The following is a 22640-nucleotide window of genomic DNA, read 5'->3' as shown; positions in this document are numbered from 1 at the left end:
TAATAGGATGATGCTTTTTTTTTCGGGTGGAATTAGTTTGGGATGTGTGCACATGAAATTGTGGGCTATTTGCCTTGAATAGACAAGTTGCAAAACCATTGCGTGAATATAGATTTGATTGTATTCCTTGAGGGAGATTATGCATTTTTTGGAAGTAGTTTGGGGCAAAGTTTTTATGGGAAGATGATTGTGAAGTGAGATTTTCCCCTTTGAGCATTTTGTATAAAATTTAGCTTTGCATTGTAACAGTGTATGTCTTCCATCTCCTTCGTGTTCTTGGTGTGAAATTGTGGGTTATTTGCCTTGAATAGGGAAGTTGCAAAACCATTGCGTGAATATAGTTTTGATTGTATTCCTTGAGGGAGATTATGCATTTTTTGGAAGTAGTTTGGGACAAAGTTTTTATGGGAAGATGATTGTGAAGTGAGATTTTCCCCTTTGAGCATTTTGTATAAAATTCAGCTTTGCATTGTAACGGTGTATGTCTTCCATCTCCTCCGTGTTCTTGGTGGTCCTATCTTATAGTAGTTCTTCCTATCTTTTGCAATTGTTGGTAACTGACTTATGCACAAAATTGTATAAGCTTGGGTGTTTTCTTGAGCTCTAACTTTTTCCTTGGTTTTTGTAGGACCAAGATAACTCGCTCTATTTAAAGGCTCTAGAAATGTCATTAAAGGTATGCCATTTTCATCTTGGTTTTTATGTTACTGTCATGATTTTTGCATGTAGAGTCAAAGATGGGAGTGGATTTTTTTACTTAATTGCCATTTTTTGTCCTTGTTAATACATGCCAATACGTTCATGCATCTGCACAGTGCACACACAGACACGAACATAGCCACTCACCATTGTTGAACCCCCAATCTCGGTTCAATAGATCGGGTTTGAAGCTACGAAGAAAGAATGTGTGAAGACACATGTGGGGGCATATTTGAAAAAGTCATAATGAAAAGTCAACAAAGCCTTGATATGAAGCTACGAAGAAGAACACACAAAGATGTGTGGGGGCATGTTTGAAAAAGACAAAATGAAATTGAAACTACTTATCAGACAAGAGTTTTCATACATCCGAAGACTCCATCTTTCACTCATTTCTCTATATTATAACCGGTGTTCATAGTGTCATAAATTCTATGCATCCATTTGAAAGAAATACATCCATTTTGTATTGTGTTCACTATTAGTAACTTTGACATGTCCATCATCACCAACCTCTATATGTCAAGACACATGCAGCCTCTACATGCGGCGATGCATCTTGCATGTGGAACTTTCTGACAATTTAACTGCCATGAATTCATTATTTATAAAATGAATGTCTCTCTTTTAAATGGAGTGCACAAAGTTAGGGATGTGTGAGGGTCATTACTTGTTTTTGTCAAATGAATGAGGAGTGCAAGGAGGCAATACAATGCTAAAAGGTGGAATCCAACATCTGTTGAGGTTTGGAGTGAGAACACTTGGTAGGGAAGATAGGTTTAGCAAAATGGTGATCCGATTTCATGTTCATAATTTGTAATGGAGCCGGAATCGAGCATGCCAAAATAGGTAAATTTTTTGTGAGAACCCTTCACTCTAAAGTGAGTCACTAGTTTTGTAATATGAAACCAACCCTATTGTATGCATAGAGATGGTTCTTTGGCATCAATATTTTGGCAACCCTATTGGGGAATCACTAAGCGCGCTAAATGAAGAAAGGGAAAAATGAGAGGGTGGCATTTCTGTGAATGGTAGAAGGGAATAGTCATAAAAAAATAGCCACCATAGAAGGAAGAGTATATGATTGATACATTAAAAGCAAAAGCTTCATTGAAGGGATGATAGTCTTACTCTACTACTCTAAGCTAAGGCCGAAGAAATGAAAACCTTTGGTGAGTATACTGTCCCAATAAATAATGGGACAATAACACTCAAAGATATTTTGGTCTTAGATAGACGACATTGGTATTGCAAAATTTTCAAACGTGCCAATAATAAGTGTTAATTGAAGCCGAATGTTGTGAATTTAGTTACTAATTGAATCAAATTCGGGTTAATAAAGATAAACAATGATGTCCAAGCACCGGTTAGCCATTTATCCAATTGCCATCGGCGACATGTGGTGAAAGTAGTAAACAAAAAGTACAACGTTGCACGTACAAACCATGCAAACTAAAGATTGAAGAATTGACGATGAAAAGGGTATCTTCGAGATAGGTGCCAACAACTAGGGTGGGGACGATACAACGTGTGAATGCCTCGCTCCGTGAGTATGTGTAAGACACATGCAGGCCAAGCCTTGTAGAAACGTGCTTGTTGAGAGGCGATCGTCCGAGATCCCAACATCCCTGGCTCACGTATTGCTGATGATATTCTACCAAATGGCAACTATGGTGGTTGGTGAGGGACCTTTTGTCTTCCCATCACTAACCTGCAATGTGCATCCCCAAGCAGTAATGCTGGACACCATCTCCCAAAGACTTTCCTTGGGGCATTTGATACAGGCCGTTGGCGGGAAAGGAGAAGTCACGTCTAGTACCTCAATTCTGAAGACCCCTTATCCATAGATCTTGTAGATTGCCCGCCTGTGTTAGCTAGGCTGCCATGCCCTAGGTGGAGTTCTATTGCCTCCTTTGCGTCCTAACCACAATTTGGATGGCCCCTTGCCAAATCCTTTGTGATCCAGGGCAGCTCCACATGCACAATGGAATCGTCTCGAGTTCCCTATCTGCGCATGGGTGGCACCTCGCATCCACTCGCACTTGCTTCAATCACGGGCCCGTGGTCATCCCCCCTAGGCCACCATCTAGAAGAAATATGTAACCTTTTGTGGGCGGAGGCTAGTCCACAAATGCGACCAAAATCTGGAAATGACACTTGTTGCCGTGCCAAATGCCGCTCTCTCAAAGGGTCCAGGCACCCGCATCAAGTTGATGACATCTTCAGTGTGTAGTGTATGAGCACCTTTGTAATCCTGTTCGGGTGCCCCTCGAAGGAGAGAACTAGTGTCGTTGGATTTCAGTGTACTCGGGTGGCCCTCCCACAATCAAAGCCACCATTGCGTCCAGTCCTACCCCATGGTGACTGAAGTGGGTCAATTATCCAACTCTTACCAAGACGAGCCACTTACTTCGAATTGTTGCCACTCAAGCATATCCAGTATCCCATCCAACTGTGTCTCTGGTTGGAGAAAACCCCTTGGCTCCACTCTGTAGTGCATGGTGTGGAAAGCGCTGAGGGCTTGGTGTGTAAAATGATTGTTAAGTACACCTCTGTCCTAGAGTTCGAGGATTACCAAAAGGCGAGCGACAAAAAGCGAGCGAGCCAAAAAAAGCGAGCAATAAAAAACAATAAAAGATTTATAAATCCCCCATTTTAGTAGCAAAAAATAATAACTTATTCAAAAGTCCATATGTTTCCTCAATGCTAGAAGGTTAAATATGCATATAACTTTCTGAGCCACTAACACTAATTTCACATCATCCATGAGATAGTTTGTATGTTCAATTTCCAATTCATTGTTTGTATTGAAGACAAACCCTACAGTAACTGCAATCAAGTTCTCTCTTTCGACTAGAGTAATTGAGATCATCAATGCAACCTTCCACACAGGTGGGGTGTTTCCAAGGACTCCTTGCATGGATTAGTCTAGATACCATGCATATGTAAATGCTTAGCTTTTTTAACTCTGTTCACTCTTGGAATGAAACCCATGTTTCTTTGTTATTGGAAAAATATCATTCCCTAATGATTTATTCTTAGCTACCACTAATCTAACCAATGCATCAAATTAATCACAAATTCATATTTTGGTACATTAAATTTTACTAGATGGTGCACAAAGACATGATAATCATCTAAAGTATGCCTTGCCATTTGATTTGATATGTAACATGACCGTGTTTGGACTTGTAAATCAAAAGATACAAGGATGTGAAAATGCCCTCTTTTGGACCAAAACAGGGAGCGCGTTAAGGATGTGAAAATGCCCTCTTTTGGACCAAAACAGGTAGGGAGGTTAAAAACTCATCTTTTGGGCCAAAAAAATCATATGTTGACATCTTGCAAAAATACAGGGATGTGAAAATGCCCTCTTTTGGGCCAAAACAGGGAACGCATTAAACTCATCTTTTGGGCCAAAAAAATCATATGTTGACATCTTGCAAAAATATAGGGATGTGAAAATGCCCTCTTTTGGACCAAAACAGGGAGCGCGTTAACAAAAGAGGGCATTTTCACATCCCTATATTTTTGCAAGATGTCAACATATGATTTTTTTGGCCCAAAAGATGAGTTTAATGCGTTCCCTGTTTTGGCCCAAAAGAGGGCATTTTCACATCCCTGTATTTTTGCAAGATGTCAACATATGATTTTTTTGGCCCAAAAGATGAGTTTTTAATCTCCCTACATCTTTTCATTGTCAAATATAAATGGCATACATATCAAATCAAATGACAAGGCATGATTTAGATCAATATCATGCCTTTTTGCACCATCTAAAAAAATTGTGCATCAGAATATGAATTTTGTGAGATTCTGTCCAATTTTTTGCACCAAGTTTAAAGCAAGGTTTTCCATAATGGGGAGCGAGAAGACACTGTCTATTTTGGCAAAAAAAAAACCAAAATTTAACATCCTCTACCTTTTAATTGCACTCTGGGGATCACTCTTCATAAACCCATAAAGCATATGCAAGCAAGCATGTATTAAAAATTACCCCTATTCTTGCAATTTACATTTTGTCATGTAAATGGTTGAACCCATGTATGTGTTTACATTTTAAAATATCTACATACATAAATTACATTAAGTTGCTATTTTATAAATCCCCTCATGCACACAAACAACATGACGTCCCCCCACTAAAAAATACCCCTCAATGCACAAAAGTGGTATGTTACATGTTTATGAGTGACCCCCCAGGATAATTGCCAAACCCAAATGGGGTCATGTTACAATAGTCCTTAACTTTAGACTACTCAATTTCAAGAAATGTGACACATAATCGCTTTTTAAATACTTTATACTTCAAGCAATTATTTTATAAAAAACTTAGATTCTTTCTTTGCTTGCTTGATTTTCCAATCACTTCAACTAATTGTCACTCGCTTTTTTGGGCTTGCTCACTTTTTCTTGCTCCCTCTATTGACTGCCTCAGAATTTTCCATACGAACTCGAGGGAGCTAAGGCTTTGTGTAGACCAACCCTCTAGCAGTCCGGGATAGTAGCATCTATCTCCAACATCCTTATACCCGCTCCACTCAGGTTAGAGAGGGTTTTCACATGTGCCTTTGTCTCTCGGGGGAGCCGACTCCATGTTTTAAAGAACTAACAGCGCCACTGTGTCCCATTGCACTTGACCAATGTGCGTCTAGACCTAGCATGTATCTCTCTTGGTCATGGACCTCCAGATGTCAGAGAAGGGGCAGGTGCTCAAACTCCTCTTGACCTCGAGCGTTGGCTCAAATGAGTGCCCTAGACAAGCGCTGTCGAACCCTATGTAAAACTTTGCATCAATGGTGACCGTTCCTTGTCAGGGGGCCTCTGAGAAGATCCAACAATGAGACTATTGCCACTATCCTCTTGTGTGGGGGGTATTTATGAGAAGCTGTCGCTGAAGCAAAAGCTTCCAAGGATCTGGTCCTAGAGTGAGACCACACACTACAAGTTTGTCCAGGCCCTGCGGGATCCAATAGAAGGCAAGAGAGCCCCCCCAGTGCAAGACATCTTGAAGCTCCTTAGTTGCTCCGACGAAGCTGATTGCTTTGGTCTAGTAAATCCTAGCTGTAGATGCTTGACAGTATACCTCTAGGGCACTCTAAACTCCAGCTAGACTCTTTGTGGTATGCTCCACACAAAAAGGGCCGTATTATCTACAAACTCCGAGTCTAGTAACTCATCTTGCCGAATGGAAAGGCACATCAGAAGTCCGTCGCTTGAGAGCATAGGAAATGACAGTGTGCCTCTACCATGAAGAGGACTAAAAAGGGAGCAAAAGCGCAGCTTGGTGCATTGAGCAAGAAAGAGAAAACCCTCCCCTGTATGACTCCCTATAAGCATGTGATAATTGATTAGCAGTTCCCATATAAAGGGGAGAAACCCTCGAAATACATCGGTTAGATAAACCCATCCTCTGCATGGTGCCCTCCAAAAAGCCCACTCCACCATGTCGTAAGCCTTCTCGAAATCCAAGCAAACGATCGTGATAGGCCGAGACTTCTCCGAGGACCAATCCATTGCCTCCCACAAGGTGAAGACGTTGGTCTAGGATGCTGCATTCTTGGTCAAAAGCTGTCTAAGTATCATGAAGGGTGATTACGTTCCACTGACAAATATATGAGCAGTCTCCCTTTTTTGGGATCAAACAATTCTAGCCACGATTGAGCAACTAGGGGAGCAATCTGGAGTCCAAGATCTCTTGGAAGGCCAACTGTAGGGGGGCATGAATGCTCTCTCGAAAGCACTTGAAGGGCTGTGTCATGCCATCCTCTCTTGGGAACTTATATAGTGGGAGGGCCTTGAGGGCCTCCAAGAGCTTCTCATTTGTGAACATGGTATCTACCTGCTTGCTAATGCACGGGAAGACCATTAAAGGAGTGTGTGCGCAAATTGACATCTAGGCTACACATGTGGTCAATAAGCATGTGATGAAAATAGGATATTCAATAATGATCCAAAAACATAGTGTGGAAAGCAAGGCGAATGAGCCTGTGCAAGCCAACCTACAGCCTGGTAGCAACAACGGCCAAAATAGGGGTAGGCCCTCGACTATCCAAAATTGATACGAGGCAAAGGCATTTGGAGTATCTACTTAAGAAAGGAGTGGGCATGATAAATTTGTTAGAATTATAGATATAATTCAGCAGTGACCAATGTAATGTAATTTAATAAGCTAGTTAGGGGCACTTTTCCCTCTTTAAGAGGTTTTTCCCCCTAACCGCAGTTAGTTCACTAACTATGGTTAGTGACTACTAAGGTTTTGTCACTAGGACAAAACCTTATCTCTCACTCTTTGAGTTGTACTCTTTACACTCTTCTATTGCAACTCAGCTCTCAAGCTTTCAGCTCTCAAGCTCTCACTCTCTTGCTCTCTCTCTCTCTTCAATCTCTCACATTTGGTATCAGAGCAATTGATCCTGCTCCCTGCTCCTTCCCCGTTCAGCTTCAGCCTACAGCCCACGCTCCTGCTGCTACATCCCGTCCGTACATGCTCGAAGTTTGACCCGTACTTGCTACTTGCCGTACCGCTCCTGCGTCATCCGTACAAGCGAAGCAACCAAACCTTCAGCCGTACAGTCCGTTGCTAGACTGTACGGTTCGTCGTACAGTTCCGTACCTGCGCGTACGGTTCGCTGTCACCGTCCGTACCTGCACGTACAAGCCGTACAGCAGGTCGTCGTCCCTGCTTCCGTATAGGACCTGCTTCCGTACAGGCCCTCATACGTTTCTACACCGTACAATTGTACCCGTTGATCCGTACTCTCTTGTACATCCGTACATTCTAATCAGTACTCTGTCGTACAGTCACCGTACCAGTAGATCTGGTGGTATTTGTGCAGACATTTGCAGATCTTTGCAGTCATTTGGGTATTTTCGGGCTCATTGTTGCTTGTGAAGCAGACATTGCAGGCAGATTCAGAGGTTTAGCCAAACATTTGGGGCTTTCTGTACTTCTGCCCCTTTCTGGTTGCAATTTCAAGCTCGAAATTTGGGGCTTTCAGTTTTGTAGTACAATTTCTTGAAGAAATTTGGGGATTTTGTGATTACACTGCAATTTTGCAGTAAAATTTGGGGCTTTTGCAGACAGAGGGCAATTCTTGCAACATTTGGGGCTTTTGATCAATTAGCCCCTTTCTGGTTGCAATTTTGGGCCTATTTTGGGGCTTTTGTGTTGGGAGAGCAATTTCTGGAGTTTTCAGTTCATACTGCCTTTCTTGAAGTGTTTTGCAGCACTTTTGGTAGATTCTGGAGAGTTTTTGATGCTTGGACAGATTTCTGACAGTGCAAGTGCAGAAATCTGAGTTGCATTTACAGCCAGTGCTTGGCTGTGTTTTTTGGGAGTTGTGCATTTCATTCCCAGTAAGGGAATTCAGATTTGTATCTGCTTAAATCTCTTTCTCAGATATGGCCCAACAAAATCAAAATGACTTCCAGTTCGGTCGTCTTTCACAGGAAGACAAGTTGGATGGTACCAACTACTCCCTCTGGAGTTTTATGGTACGCAATATTCTGATTTCTCGCAATATATGGGATTATGTGAATGGGGGTGAGATCCGACCAGCAGGTATGGCACCTAATACCCCTCCTCAGCAAGGAGGTGGAAGAGGTCGTGCACAGGGTGCAGCTGCAGAACAAGTTGTTGGTGCAGCTATAGCCTCTACTCCAGAGCAGAAGAGATGGGATTCACGGGATGCCTTAGCTTTGTCATGCATCTCTCTTTCAGTAAAAAGATTTATCATTCCGCATATCCGGTCGTGTAAGACCTCGAAGGCAGCGTGGGATATTTTAGAAAGCATGTATGCAGCCCGGAATGATGCAAGGGTATCTTTCTTGAAAAGAGAGTTAAGTAATACACATATGGAAGAGGGTGACTCCATGTCAGTCCACCTCACAAAGCTACAGGATCTCAGAGAGCAATTATTAAACATAGATGAGATTATTCCTGATTCAGAGATGATTACTACCACTTTGAATTCTCTTTCTGAGTCTTATCTCAGCTTTCATACCTTGCTGAACTTATCATTGAGGGGGGGTGCAAATCCTCTCACTTTTCATGAGTTGATAGGACTTCTGCTTCAGGAAGAGCAGACCAAGAAAAACTTGGCTTCACGTGCAGGTGAACAAGCTATGCTCTCAAAGTTTAAATAAAAAACAAAGGGACAGGCTAAGACATCAGTAAATCAGCCTTCCAGTGGGTCAGGACAGCCTTCACAAAAGGCTAAAAATGATGCAAGTAAGCCCAAGAAGAAGGGGTTTTGTCACTACTGCAAAAAGCCAGGTCATCACATTGCAGAATGCAGGAAAAGGCTTGCAAAAGAGAAGAAAAACAGCTCCGGTATGGCTGTTTCAGATTCAGCTCCTCATGCATCTGACAGTGGGGATGCTTCAGCCAACTTTGTTGGACAAGATTATGCCTTTTTATCTTGCATTTCAGAAACTAGGCTGGTTGCTTCAGATGTTCGGGATAGTACAGCCACTTGTAATGATGATACATATGCATTTTTGACTTATAGTTATGACTCTTCTACGGATGCATCTGCTTTCAGTGTCAATGAAACACTGAACACTTGGTATTTTGACAGCGGTGCATCCAAGCATATCACTTCTAGGAAGTGTCTTTTTACTTCCTTGCATCGACCTCCCGTTGGTAAGAAAGTCACTTGTGCCAACAACTCATCATATTCAGTACGTGGCACAGGTGATGTTGAGCTTACTACCATTGATGGCTTAATTTTCAGACTTTCAGATGTCTTATATGTGCCTGGTATAACCAAAAATCTTCTTTCAGTGTCCACTCTTAACAGAGCTGGATTTTAGGTCATCTTTGAGGATGACAAATGTGCTGTCCGAGACAGGGAAGATGATTATGCCTTAAGATTATCTGGTACTCTGCTGCGTGGGCTTTTTCAGCTTGATCTTTTTGAGAAAAGAGCAGCCCATGCTCTTGCAGTTTCTACCACTACTGCTGCCATGCAGAATGCAGAATTATGGCATGCCCGATATGGCCACATGCATTACAACAGCTTGATGACACTTCAGAAGCATTCCATGGTTGATGCATTGCCACCTCTTGAGATACCTCCTCCACATGCCTGTGAAGGGTGCATTTTAGGCAAGATGCATAGATTCCCCTTCAAAAAGGATGGTTCAGTTAAAGCTATCCGCAAATTACAGCTTATACATAGTGATGTCTGTGGTCCCATGAGGACTCCATCATTGGGTGGTCATCTCTACTTCGTTACATTTATTGATGATTACTCCAATTTCACTTGGGTCTTTGGGCTGAAGCGCAAATCAGAAGTGTTCATGGTGTTTAAACACTTTTCAGCCATGGTTGAAAATGAAACCGGACTCAAGATATAGACATTGCGCACAGATAGAGGTGGGGAATACTTGTCTGTAGATTTTGATGCTTTTCTGAAAGGCAAGGGTATTGTGCATCAGCTCACAGTGAGGCTGACCCCTTAGCAAAATGGCAAAGCTAAGAGGAAAAATAGAACTCTCATGGAGATGGACAGATGTATGCTGAAAAGCAAACACATGCCTCACAAATTCTGGCTTGAGGGTCTGATGTGTGCCGATGTGTGCCAATTACATTTTGAATCGGGCTCCCACTAAGGCTTTAAAAACAAAAACTCCCTATGAGGTCTGGAATGGGAGAAAGCCTTCAGTGGATCATTTCCGAGTCTTTGGATGCCTTGCTTATGCTCATGTGCCAGTTGAATTTAGGCACAAGTTGTCAGATAAAGCCATTAAGTGCATATTTGTTGGGTACAGTGCAGAAAGCAAGGGGTACCGTCTCTACAATCCTGCTACACGCAAGATCATTGTCAGTAGAGATGTGATATTTGTTGAAAATTCAGCTCACACTGAGGCTGAATTTCAAATGCCTTCTTCTTCAGAGGATGTCTTTGAGGGGTTGCTACCCATTGCCTTGGGTTCCCCTGTTGATATTTTTGATGCAAATCAGAATTTACGGCCACCTCCCGATGCTTTAGTTCCGCCACAAGATGTCTTGCCACCTTCACAGGCAGTGGAACAGGTGGTGCAGCAAGAAATTGCAGACATACATGCAGCAAAAACAGTCCCAAACTGGCTGTTACAGACTTCAGGGAGAGTAAAATTGATGCTCCGTTACCTGGTAGGACTCGCAGTGCAGCAAGGCACATGGAAGGTGCTAATTCAGTGGAATCAGCATATGCAGGTACTCTTCTTGATGAGGAGGAGCCTGCCACATTCGAAAAGGCAAAGGATAATGTGCATTGGATGAATGCCATGCACGATGAGTTGCAGTCCATTGAAAAAAATCAGACCTGCCACCAGGTAGACATGCCATTGGTACACGATGGGTTTTCAAGGTCAAACGGAAGCCAGATGGCTCCATTGACAGATACAAGGCAAGGCTGGTTGCTAAAGGCTATGCTCAGAAAAAGGGCATAGATTATGAGGAGACATTCGCTCCTACATCCCGGATGACCACCATCCGATCAGTTATTGCAATGGCTGCACATTTTGAGTGGAATGTTCATCAATTGGACATAAAAACAGCCTTCTTAAATGGAGACTTGCTGGAAGAGGTGTATGTCAAACAACCTCTAGGCTTTGAAATTAAATGCACTTCAGGTATGCAAGCTACACAAAGCTTTGTATGGGCTGAAACAGGCCCCCTCGTGCATGGTATGCCAAGATTCATGCCTTTTTGACCAGCAAGGGGCTGCACAATAGTCCTACTGAGAGCACCCTCTACATCAAGATGGATGGGGGGAAAATTTTAGTCATCCTTCTTTATGTCGATGACTTACTGCTCACAGGGTCCAATGAAGACAAAATTGCAGATTTCAAAGTTGATTTGCAGACCAACTTTGTGTTGGGGTAAAGGCACATTGCCTACCCTTAATTAAAAGAATTAAAGATAGGACACCTATGACTGTCTTAAGACAGTCATAGGGTAAACCTAATCCTAATAAAAAACATAAGTGAGTTTGTGGTGTGGCTCACTCTTCACTTCACACCCACACTAGTGTGTCTCTCTCTGACTCTCACTCTCTTGCTCCCTTCCTTCTCTCTTCACCACCTCAACTGGTATCAGAGCCATCGAGCTGTCCCTCACTCTCCCTCAACCTCATCCTCATCCACACGTACGGACGTACGGCCAGTTCCGTACTGCCGTACGTCGTCCGTACGACTGTACGGACTGACGGCGACGAACAGTGCGCAGGCTTCTTCGTCACGGGCTCGATAGCGTGGTCGCGGGTGTGTGCATCCCAGACGGCGCGGTTTTTCGAGGGCATCAGAGCGGCGTAGGCGGGCGCATTTCGGCGCAGATCTGCAGGCCTTTTCTGAGCTGGTCGCTGGTCGGAGCTGGTCACTGGTCGCGGGTACCCGTACAAAGCAGCTGCTACTAGCTGCTAGGTCTTTGAGGAAGCGTGGGCGTCGCCAGCCTGCTGCAGTACAGCAGCATAGCTGCTGTGTTATACAGCAGCTCTTACATCAGCTGTACGGACTGTCCGTACAGTCGTACGGACAGCCGTACAAAGGGTACGGACGACAGTTCACCTGTGTGGAGTCCATCTGCAGATACGCTGAGTTGGCGTCGAAACAGCAGGTACAGAAACAGCAGGACTTGGTGTTTTTTGCTACAAAGTTTTTTTTTGGGGGGAAGCGCGTGCTACAAGAAGGACAGCAGTACAGCAGGAGTCTATGCATTTACTGAGTGAAAATCTCAGTTTTGGGTGATTTTATCAAAGGGCTTTTGCCTGGATGTGTATGCAGTATATGCCTTGAGGCAGTGTGTAGCCAGGGAGCACACATTTGCTTTATTTCCGCAGTGCATTTGGTGACATTTGTTGCAGGTCACATTCTTTGTACGCACTTTGAAAATCTCAGTTGAGCCACGCTTGGTCAGGGCGCATCGAGTTTACTCGGTCCCTAACTGCCCATCGTTGACAGTGCTCAAAAGATTTTCTTCTTGGTGTCTGTACGTTGTGAGTTGTGTTGTTACCGAGTACACAGGGGCAGTCTATGCATTACACATTGTCAGGTATAAGTGTCAGAGAGATTTCATTTTGCATGCTACCTCAGTGTTGAGGTGTTCTCCACTTGATTCAGTTGTCAGATCAAGGGGCTTTTGCCCAAACCTTGTTTGACAGCACTTGGGATACTGACAGAGATCTTCAGATGCATTTTCTCCCCTTGGTATAAGGGTGATTGCTTGGGATTTATCCCATTTTCTGTTGCAGGCTTTGTAACAGGCTGAAGGATCATTTTTTTTTTGGATGTTTGTCAAGTGGTTTCTGCAATTTCAGTCAGTGACATACCTCATCTGAGGTGGGAGAAGTGATCAGTACAGTCAGTACAGCAGTGTTTACAGCAGTGTTGGTGGTTTTGTCAGATAAGTATGCACTGTTAGGCTCTTTTTTGAGCAGCAGCAGCAGTCTGAAATTACTGTTTTTATGCCTCTTTGAGCTCAGAACAGTTTGTCAGAAGGTACAGTATTTGCAGGGACATTTACTGTTTTGCTGCAGATTTTACTGACAGTAAAAAACAGCACCTTTGAGAGTGCTTCTGGCTCTTGAATAGAGCAGGCTTTTCTGAGAAATCAGAACTTTTATTCAGTCCTTTTTTTTACTTCCAGGGAGTCAGGTACTTTCCTCATCTGATATGGCATCAGGAGGAGGTGATTCTTCAATTCTGAACATAAAGAAACTGGAAGGAGCACATAACTATGCATTATGGGCAGAACAGTGCTTGAATGTTCTTCTGTTAAAGAAGATTGCTAAGCCCATAAGGGTTAAGGGTGTCAAGCCATCTGATATGGCAGCTGATGACTGGGAAGACCTTGATTTGTCCGCGAGGGCAGCTATCATGCTTACTATATCAGACACTCTTGTGTTCAATGTACAGGCTGAAAAGACCTCTTATGGTCTATGGCAAAGACTAGAGGAATTATATGCCCAAAAGAGCTCAGCCAGTAAGGTTTATTGGCTGAAGAAGCTGGTTGATCTTCGCATGAAGGAAGGTACAGCTATGACCTCACACTTGAGTGAGTTCAATGCTATCTTTACACAGCTGATTGCACAGGGGTTGACCTTGATGAGGAGTTCAAGGCTACTTTCTTGTTGTGTACTCTTCCTGAGAGTTGGGACACTTTCAAGACCACCCTGTCAAACTCAAATGCCACTCTTATTTATGCTGATGTAGAGAGCTCTCTTCTTATGGAGGAGATGAGCAGGAAGAATAATGCGGGCAGCAAGTCTTCAAGTGCTTTGCAGGTACAGGATAGAGGCAGGACTCAGCAGAAGGGGAGATCTGCTAGTAAGTCCAAATCCCGTAGTCAGTCCCGTGGCAAAAAGGACATTGAATGCTTTTATTGTGGCAAGAAAGGACATGTGAAGTCGAAGTGCTTCAAGTTCATACGGGATCAGAAAGCCAAGAAGGCTGAAACAAAGGATGCAGGAAATGCAAGCAAAGGCAAAGGCAAGGCCAAGGCAGATGACTTGGATGCAGTGAATGTTGCAGCAGAGGACAGTGACAGTGACATACATGATGTTTTATGTTCTTCTGCTGTAATAGCACATGCTTTGGTTATTGATGGCCATGACATGCACACCTGGCTCTTGGATTCAGGTGCCTCTTTTCATGTTACACCTCATAGGGAGTGGTTTACTTCCTACACAGGTACTCATGGAGTTGTTCATCTTGGGAACAACTATGCATGTCAGATTGCAGGGATTGGCAGTATACAGATAGTATTTCCTGATGGACAGTCATTTATGCTTGATGGTGTTCGTCATGTGCCGCAAATCAAGAAAAATCTGATTAGCACTGGCTTATTGGATGACAGTGGTTACCACACCACATTTGGGGATTCCAAATGGGTGATTACTGATGGCCATACTGTAGTGGCTGAGGGTTTTAAGAGTGATACCTTGTACCCTCTTTATGTTTCCAGTGTGGGTAACCATGTTGTTGCCATAACCGAGCTGCCAAAGGTTTCATTGTGGCATAGCCGGTTGGGACACATGTCTGTTAAGGGAATGCAAGAACTGTCACGTTTGGGTTATCTGCCGCCTCTCTCTTTTTCAGATTTGCCTACTTGTGATCATTGTATTTTTGGCAAGCATTCTGTGACTCCTCATAGGAGGAGAACTCCCGAGAATAGAGCACCACTTGATCTAGTGCACACTGATTTGTGTGAGATGCCACAGTTATCACTAGGGGGTGCCAAATATTTTATTACTTTCATTGATGATGCCACACGTAAGGTGTGGGTCTATTTCTTGAAGCATAAGGGAGATGCCCTAGATGCTTTCAAGAGGTTTGTCGCTCAGGTTGAGAATCGGACAGGTCGTAGGCTGAAATGCCTCAGATCCGATAATGGGGGTGAGTATGTGTCACATGCTTTTGTGCAGTTTTGCCAAGCTAAGGGCATCAAACAGGAACTCACAGCCCCTCATAATGCATCTCAAAATGGTGCAAGTGAGCGGATGAATCGAACTGTTCAGGAGAAGGTTCGATGTATGTTGTCTTATGCTGCATTACCCCATGGCTTTTGGGCAGAAGCCGTGCAAACAGCAGTTCACATTATTAACAGGTCACCAAATAAGGCTTTGGAGTTGAAAGTGCCAGAGGAGGTGTGGTCTGGCAAGCCACCCTCATATAAGCACTTACGGGTATTTGGCTGCGAGTGCTTTGCTCATGTACGCAAAGATCTACGCACCAAACTGGATCCAAAGTCTATCAGATGCATCTTTATGGGATATGGTGACGAAGGTGAAATGGGGTACAGGTTATGGGATCCCGTTAAACGGAAGATTATACGCAGCAATGATGTCATCTTTAAAGAAGATAGTGTACACAAGGAACCCGTGCAACCTGTGGAATACAGGAGGGTTATTTATGATGATGTTGGACAGCAAAGAATGCCCATTTATATGCAGCAGCAGCCTGCTGCAGATCACCCTGTTCAAGAGGGTATACAGGCTGGAAATCAGCCAAATAATTTTGCCAATGATGTACCACTGGATATGCCAGCAGATGGAGCTGTAGCACAGCCAGATATGGTGGTACAGCCACCTGTCATGCATGAAGAACAGGCTGGACAGCAGCCTAATCCGGAACATTTTGTTAGGAGGAGCTCCCGTGCACAACGGCCTCCTGTCAGGTTTGTTCCAGGAGCCAATAATGTGGCTGATTTTATCATGCTGACAGATTGTGGTGAGCCTTCCAGCTTCAAGGAAGCTATGGGAAGAGCAGAGAAAAAGAAGTGGGAGAAAGCCATGCAGTCAGAAATGGACTCCCTACTTCAGAATGATACATGGGACTTGGTGCAGTTACCTGCAGGTAGAAAGGTTTTGCCATGCAAGTGGGTTTACAAAGTCAAAGTGGATTCAAATGCTTTACCTCGGTATAAGGCCAGATTGGTTGCCAAGGGATTTAAGCAGGAGAAGGGCATTGATTTTGATGAGATTTTTTCCCCTGTAGTCAAGATGACTACTTTGAGAGCAGTGTTAGCTCTTGTTGCTCATGATGACATGGATTTATGTCAGATGGATGTGAAGACAGCTTTTCTTCACGGAGATCTCCATGATGAGATCTATATGAGTCAGCCAGAGGGATATGCTGTTAAAGGGAAAGAGCAGCTTGTGTGTAAGCTCAAAAGGAGCTTGTATGGACTCAAGCAGGCACCAAGAGAATGGTACAAGAAGTTTGATGCCTTCATGCAGTCCCAAGGGTATCATCGGTGTGAGACCGATCATTGCTTATACACCAAACGGGCAAAGGATGGCAGTTTGATGCTACTCATTCTATATGTGGATGACATGCTTATTGCCAGTAAATCTCAGCATGAGATTAGTGCTTTGAAGAAACAACTGCATAAGTCTTTTGACATGAAAGACTTGGGTGATGCAAATCATATTCTTGGCATGCGTATTACTCGTGACAGGTCCAAGGGACTTTTGTTTCTATCACAGAAAGAGTATATTGACAAAGTACTGCAGAGGTTTAAAATGGAGGGGGGGAAGTCCATTAGTACCCCGTTGCCTCCACATTTAAAACTCAGCAGTAAGGACAGCCCCAGATCAGATGATGATAAGGCTGAAATGGCCAAGGTTCCGTATGCATCTGCAGTTGGATCTTTGATGTATGCCATGGTTGCCACTCGTCCGGATATTGCTTTTGCGGTGGGAGTCATCAGCAGGTATATGGCAAATCCAGGCAAGCGGCATTGGGAAGCAGTGAAAGGTGTCTTGAGGTATCTCAAAGGTACCAAAGACTTGTGCATATGCTATGGTAGGAAGGATGCATTGGTGCATGGTTTTACAGATTCAGACTATGCAGGGAATGCAGATAACTGGAAGTCTACTACCGGTTATATTTTCACATTTGCAGGAGGTGCTATATCATGGGTGTCTCGGTTGCAGAAATGCGTTGCACTGTCAACCACAGAAGCTGAATATGTTGCAGCCACTGAGGCTTGCAAGGAAGCAATATGGCTTACTCGGCTGGTGGGAGATTTGGGCATTACAGGTGACATGCCAGTTTTGCATTGTGATAGCCAGAGTGCTATCATGTTGGCAAAGAATCCGGTCTTTCATCAGAAGACCAAGCACATAGAAGTGAAATATCATTTCATCAGGGAGGTACTGGAAGACAAGCGTCTTGAGCTTGTGAAAGTACATACTGATGATAATCCTGCAGATTTGCTCACTAAGAGCTTGCCTACAGAGCGGTTTGCACATTGCCGCCACATCATGGGATTAGGATGAGACCATTCTTACTTTATGGTCTAGTATACAATAACTGTATATTGCTGTAATTTTTATTCTTTTCTCCCCTTTAGGCACATTGGCCTTTAGGTGGGAGGTTGTTGGGGTAAAGGCACATTGCCTACCCTTAATTAAAAGAATTAAAGATAGGACACCTATGACTGTCTTAAGACAGTCATAGGGTAAACCTAATCCTAATAAAAAACATAAGTGAGTTTGTGGTGTGGCTCACTCTTCACTTCACACCCACACTAGTGTGTCTCTCTCTGACTCTCACTCTCTTGCTCCCTTCCTTCTCTCTTCACCACCTCACTTTGACATGTCAGATTTGGGGCTGCTTCAGTTTTATTTGGGGATCCAGTTCTCTCATGAGAGACGTGGCACTGTTATGTCTCAGTCCAAGTATGTGCAGAAACTCTTGGACAGATTTAACATGCATGATTGTAAGCCCATAGCCACTCCCATGGAGCCGGGGCTGAAACTCACAATGCATGATGCAGGAGAATTAGTTGATGCCACACTTTACAGTCAGGCTGTTGGATGCCTCATATATCTCTGCAACACTAGACCTGATATTCAGTTTGCAGTATCTCAGGTGAGCAGGTACATGCACAGCCCAAAAACTATGCATTGGCAGGCAGTTAAGCGCATCTTCCGTTATTTGCAGGGCACGAAGTCTTTTGGCTTGCTATTTCCCAGGGGGGGTGACTTGCAGATGCATGCCTACAGTGATTCAGATTGGGCTGGTGATTATGACACTAGGCAGTCCACTAGTGGCAATTGTTTCTTTTTGGGTAAATCTTGCATTTCCTGGCTAAGCAAGAAACAATCTACAGTGGCTACCTCATCATGTGAAGCTGAGTACAGGGCAGCTTTCACAGCAACAGTTGAATGTGTCTGGCTGCGACGTCTATTTGCTGATCTTCATCTGTCTTTGGAGGGTCCTTCTCCAATTCTCACTGATAGTCAGAGTGCCATTGCAGTGGCAAAGAATCCTGTGTTTCATGCTCGCACAAAGCACATTGAGGTTCACTATCACTACGTCAGAGAGAAGTTGCATGCAGGAGAGATCAGTATGATCTTTGTGTCCACACATGACAACGTTGCAGATATTTTCACCAAAGCACTACCACGTGAAAAGTTTGAGGCATTTCGCAGTGCCCTGAACTTATATCCGTTTGGTGATTGATCAGCCTTGTACATGACATTGGCACTGCAGGGGGGTGTTAGAATTATAGATATGATTCAGCAGTGACCAATGTAATTTAATAAGCTAGTTAGGGGCACTTTTCCCTCTTTAAGAGGTTTTTTCCCCTAACCGCAGTTAGTTCACTAACTATGGTTAGTGACTACTAAGGTTTTGTCACTAGGACAAAACCTTATCTCTCACTCTTTGAGTTGTACTCTTTACACTCTTCTATTGCAACTCAGCTCTCAAGCTCTCACTCTCTTGCTCTCTCTCTCTCTTCAATCTCTCACAAAATTATCATTAGGCAACATTGAAGTTATAATTATTATGCTAGTCGGTCAAAGTGAGGAGAATCCTATGGAGAAATCGCAAGTTTTATGTCTCCTCAAAGCTACCTTCCTTCCCTTGAGTTATCAAGAGAACCTCGCTTTCGAATGGGATAGACTTTGGCAATGTGAGAAGGAAAAGCTGAAAGTGATAACTTGACCAAATATCTCACATCACTAAAAAACTATTATAAGGTATGTGGTAGAAGTCCATGTCCCTACTACCTTACATGGAGCCTTTAAAATGGCATAGATGATTGAAAGAAAGCTAAATCCTAAAAGAATTGATTATTCGAATGAGCTAGTCATGCCTTTGGCTGCCGTCGGGACGGACACAAACTACTCTTCGTCCAACTTCCCGTTGAAGTCCCAGAAATCTACGATTGTCACATAGGCTTCCACTCAATAGGAAGGCCTTGTTTGCCCCCCCCCAAGCCACATCGAGGACTCCCTCAGAAGGAGGTGTGGATCCTGATGCCTTGCCATAGGAGGAGGAAGCAGCCCATAGCAGGGATTTGGCAGCAAGAGGATGATCCTCCGCTGGATAGTTGACCACATGAGTAGCTATGCTATACTAAGTATTTGTGTTGAGTTAGAGACGCAGGCACTCCAGCGATGAGCGGGGGAGAGCTCTAAGACATGGCCTGCCCACCATAGAGAGACTCTTGGAAAATGACGCACAATTCCCTCGGTGGTCACATGTGCATTAGTAGAAGGTGGAGGTACCTTTCATAGATGAGGAGCTCTCAAGGCCCTCCCGCCACTGGCAGAAGGGGAAAGGCATTAAGTGGACCTTCTAGAGGCTTCAGAAAGCTACCCTGATGCCATTTGTAAGTTTATTTGATTCGTTAAGATGATAATAAAGGGAAGGAATGGTGTCTAATGGCTCATTTCTTTTCCAGTAAATCTGAGGTCTTTATTCTCCAAAAATTTCAAATAACCAACCCTTGCCTTGTACAAGCATGTATCTAGTTTTTGTGTGGGAATCTAGTTGCATCTATCTTTGCAATTGTGGAGATAGTGGATATGGTTGCATAGTGTTTCTCTGACTAATGGCAGAGTATACCCGTGCACAATGCTTGCTTAGGCCTGTTATTTTCAGCTTGTCATTAGTGGGATGATAACTGTTCGTGTTATATGGATGAGAAGTCAGATTGTGATTTATGGGCTGGGAGTTCGATTTGGGGCTCAAGGTGTTTAGTCTCTATCTTAAAAAGCCTTGGCACTAACATTGATTGTTCACCCGCTGAAGCTCTTAGTGCATTTAATCAGTCTGGGAGGAAGGTAATACTATATGTATGTTTACTTGCTGTGTCAATTGGCCAATTGTACTTGTGCACGAGTACTCATAATGTGTAAGAGGAATCAGAACAGGGCTTGTGGTTTGAATTCTATGCATTTATATTAATGCATTTTTTGAAAGAGTGGATTGCTTTTTAACGTTTGACCTCTCTTAAGAGCACGGGAATCTTCTGTTCATATGTGTATCTCAGGCACCATCTTTGTATCACGAACTTCAGAAGCAGCTGGCTTCACAACAGGCTCCAGGTTCCACGAGTGGAGGTTCGTCAAAGGTGATTATTGTGCTCCCTAGTTTTCCAATGAAAGAACACGATAAAAATTATCTGGACTATATCTTTGCGAGAGTTAACTGATTCCTTTAGTGGAAATATGGCTAAACATTGTTTGAAAAAAGAGGTACCACTTTGTAGCATATTTGGCGTTCTGCTCTTTCTTGTATGACTAAGAAGAATGGTCATTGCATCTGCTAGCTGAGAGTGTTGATAGAACAGCTACAATGAGATCTGGAATGCTTTTTTATTAAGCAGTTATATTCATGTATGGGGGCTGAGTTCTTTGGAATTGTTTCTTCTGAGTGTTGCTTGTCTTGTACGGCTAGCCTTGAAGTAATTCAGGGTGTGTAAATCAGTGTTGAAATCATTAAGTTAAACTTGAACGCATGAAGGTAACCGGACTGACGGAAAGTCTGGGCATGCGTGATGGATGTTAATGGGTTTCGAACTTGAGATTGAAACTGCACTTGTGTTGTGTATTTAGAGGGCGAGTTTGGGCATGTTCCTGGATTCATCTAGAAATATTTGCCACTGTATGCTCCAATTACTGGTTGACCCAAGCGCCATTTTTCAGACAGTACAGTCCGTATTGTACAGACGTTCCATATAGCAGTACTTTTGTAGCAGGCTAAAAGGGATATCTAGACTGCAATAATCTTACCCTGGGCCAAAAATTAAAACAACAGCAGATGGATGGTCTAACATAAATTGTCCGGAGGTTTTGCTTAACAGAGATTCTTAAATGCAAATACTATTCTCCTATGTCTGATGTTCCTACGTTTTGGGTTATGTAATTGTTTGGAAATCTCTCTTTTAAAAGATTGTTAATATCCACGTGTGAGTGTCTTTTCTAACATTTTAATGTTTGGGATTTGTACTTGTGTCGCAGAAGAAGAAAAAGAATAAGAGTGATCTGAAGTATGACATTCTTGGATGGATTGTACTCACTGTGGGGGTTGTAACTTGGGTTGGAATGGCCAAATCAGCCATGCCACATCCCCCTCCTGTCACATAACAAAAGACATGCCTTGCCTTGCCTTAAGTGTATTATTTTTGCAGATGAGGGAGGGGGGGAATGAGAAAGTGGTTGTGAACTTTTGTTCTTGGGTTGCATTTTATCAAACAATGACAGGTTTTAGGAGAGGATTGTATCTACAACAGGTGTGTTTGCAACCGGCCTTTATTATTTTAGGAATGCCACCTCCCCTCGTTTTAAATATTTTAAGTTCCATCTTACGATCATGTATACAATGAGGTGATGTCATGTCATTGAAGCCTACTTGATCGTCATTTCTGGTTTCATGTTGACAAGTGAATTCTGGAACTTTTGAATGACGGATGGAGTTCTTGACAATGTAAAGCTATGTGAGAGAAGTCTCACAATTAAGATTTCACCAACCGGGAAAGGGGGGGCGGGGATGTCGTACAGTAGAGGAACGAGACTACGGTTTTTCATTTTGTATATGCATCTGCTGCACAGCAAGCATGCAAAAGTCGTGTGTAATGGCCAGCCTTTTTGGTTGATGATTTTTATAGCTTTGTGTTGGAATCAGTTACTGTTTTGAAGAAAAATTTTCAGCTTCTACTCAAGCGCTGAGATGACTTGTCCCTGGCTGGGTCTGTACGTTTCTTTAAAGGGAAAGCTCAGAGTGTCTTAAGTCTCGAAGATTGTGGACACCTACCTCAGTTTTATTCCCTGAGGGAACATTCAGACTGTTTCGATGTTTCTGAAGTCTCGAAGATTGTGAACACCTACCTTGGTATCATTTTCTTGAATAAAAACCTCTTAGTGTAGCTTATCGTCAAGTCTCTCAGATTTTGAAAGTAGATAGCAAATGGACATAAGAACGGATATTGTAGGCTGCACAACACTGTTGGTGGTATTTTAATGGCTGTGCTGTGAGTAGAAATATCATATTATATTTTACAGATAAGAGATTGCAAACCATGAAATACATAAATATCATATGGACATAAAATAAACCTGTGGCAAGCATGTTTTTGTGTATATCAACAGTTAAAGTACGTGCTGTTTTGAACATTATGAAACATATTGAGTTACGAGAAGTAGGTGTGATTGGCA

The 22640-nt window shown here is 43.1% G+C and overlaps 1 protein-coding gene across 2 annotated transcripts in view; it reads left to right on the top strand.

Moving 5' to 3' along the window:
- Nucleotides 1–22308, top strand: part of LOC147880313 (mitochondrial import receptor subunit TOM20-like) — a 39802-nt gene extending 17494 nt beyond the window's left edge. The window contains exons 4-6 of one of the 2 annotated variants that reach the window (XM_087371176.1): nt 629–676; nt 20477–20557; nt 21447–22308. In XM_087371176.1, the coding sequence (XP_087227302.1) occupies nt 629–676; nt 20477–20557; nt 21447–21572 (255 nt within the window). In that variant the 3' untranslated portion in view covers nt 21573–22308. Of the gene's footprint in view, nt 1–628; nt 677–20476; nt 20567–21446 lie in introns of both variants that reach the window. The other variant, XM_087371175.1, reaches the window with a different exon arrangement.
- Nucleotides 22309–22640: the final 332 nt, after the last annotated feature.

This window comes from Dipteris shenzhenensis, chromosome 32, assembly GCF_047967505.1.
Source record: "Dipteris shenzhenensis isolate YYH24624 ecotype China chromosome 32, Dip_SZ_1.0, whole genome shotgun sequence".
Lineage (NCBI taxonomy): Eukaryota > Viridiplantae > Streptophyta > Polypodiopsida > Gleicheniales > Dipteridaceae > Dipteris > Dipteris shenzhenensis.
The sequence above is the reverse complement of the archived record's forward strand: the minus strand, read 5'-3'. Positions and strand labels throughout refer to the sequence as shown.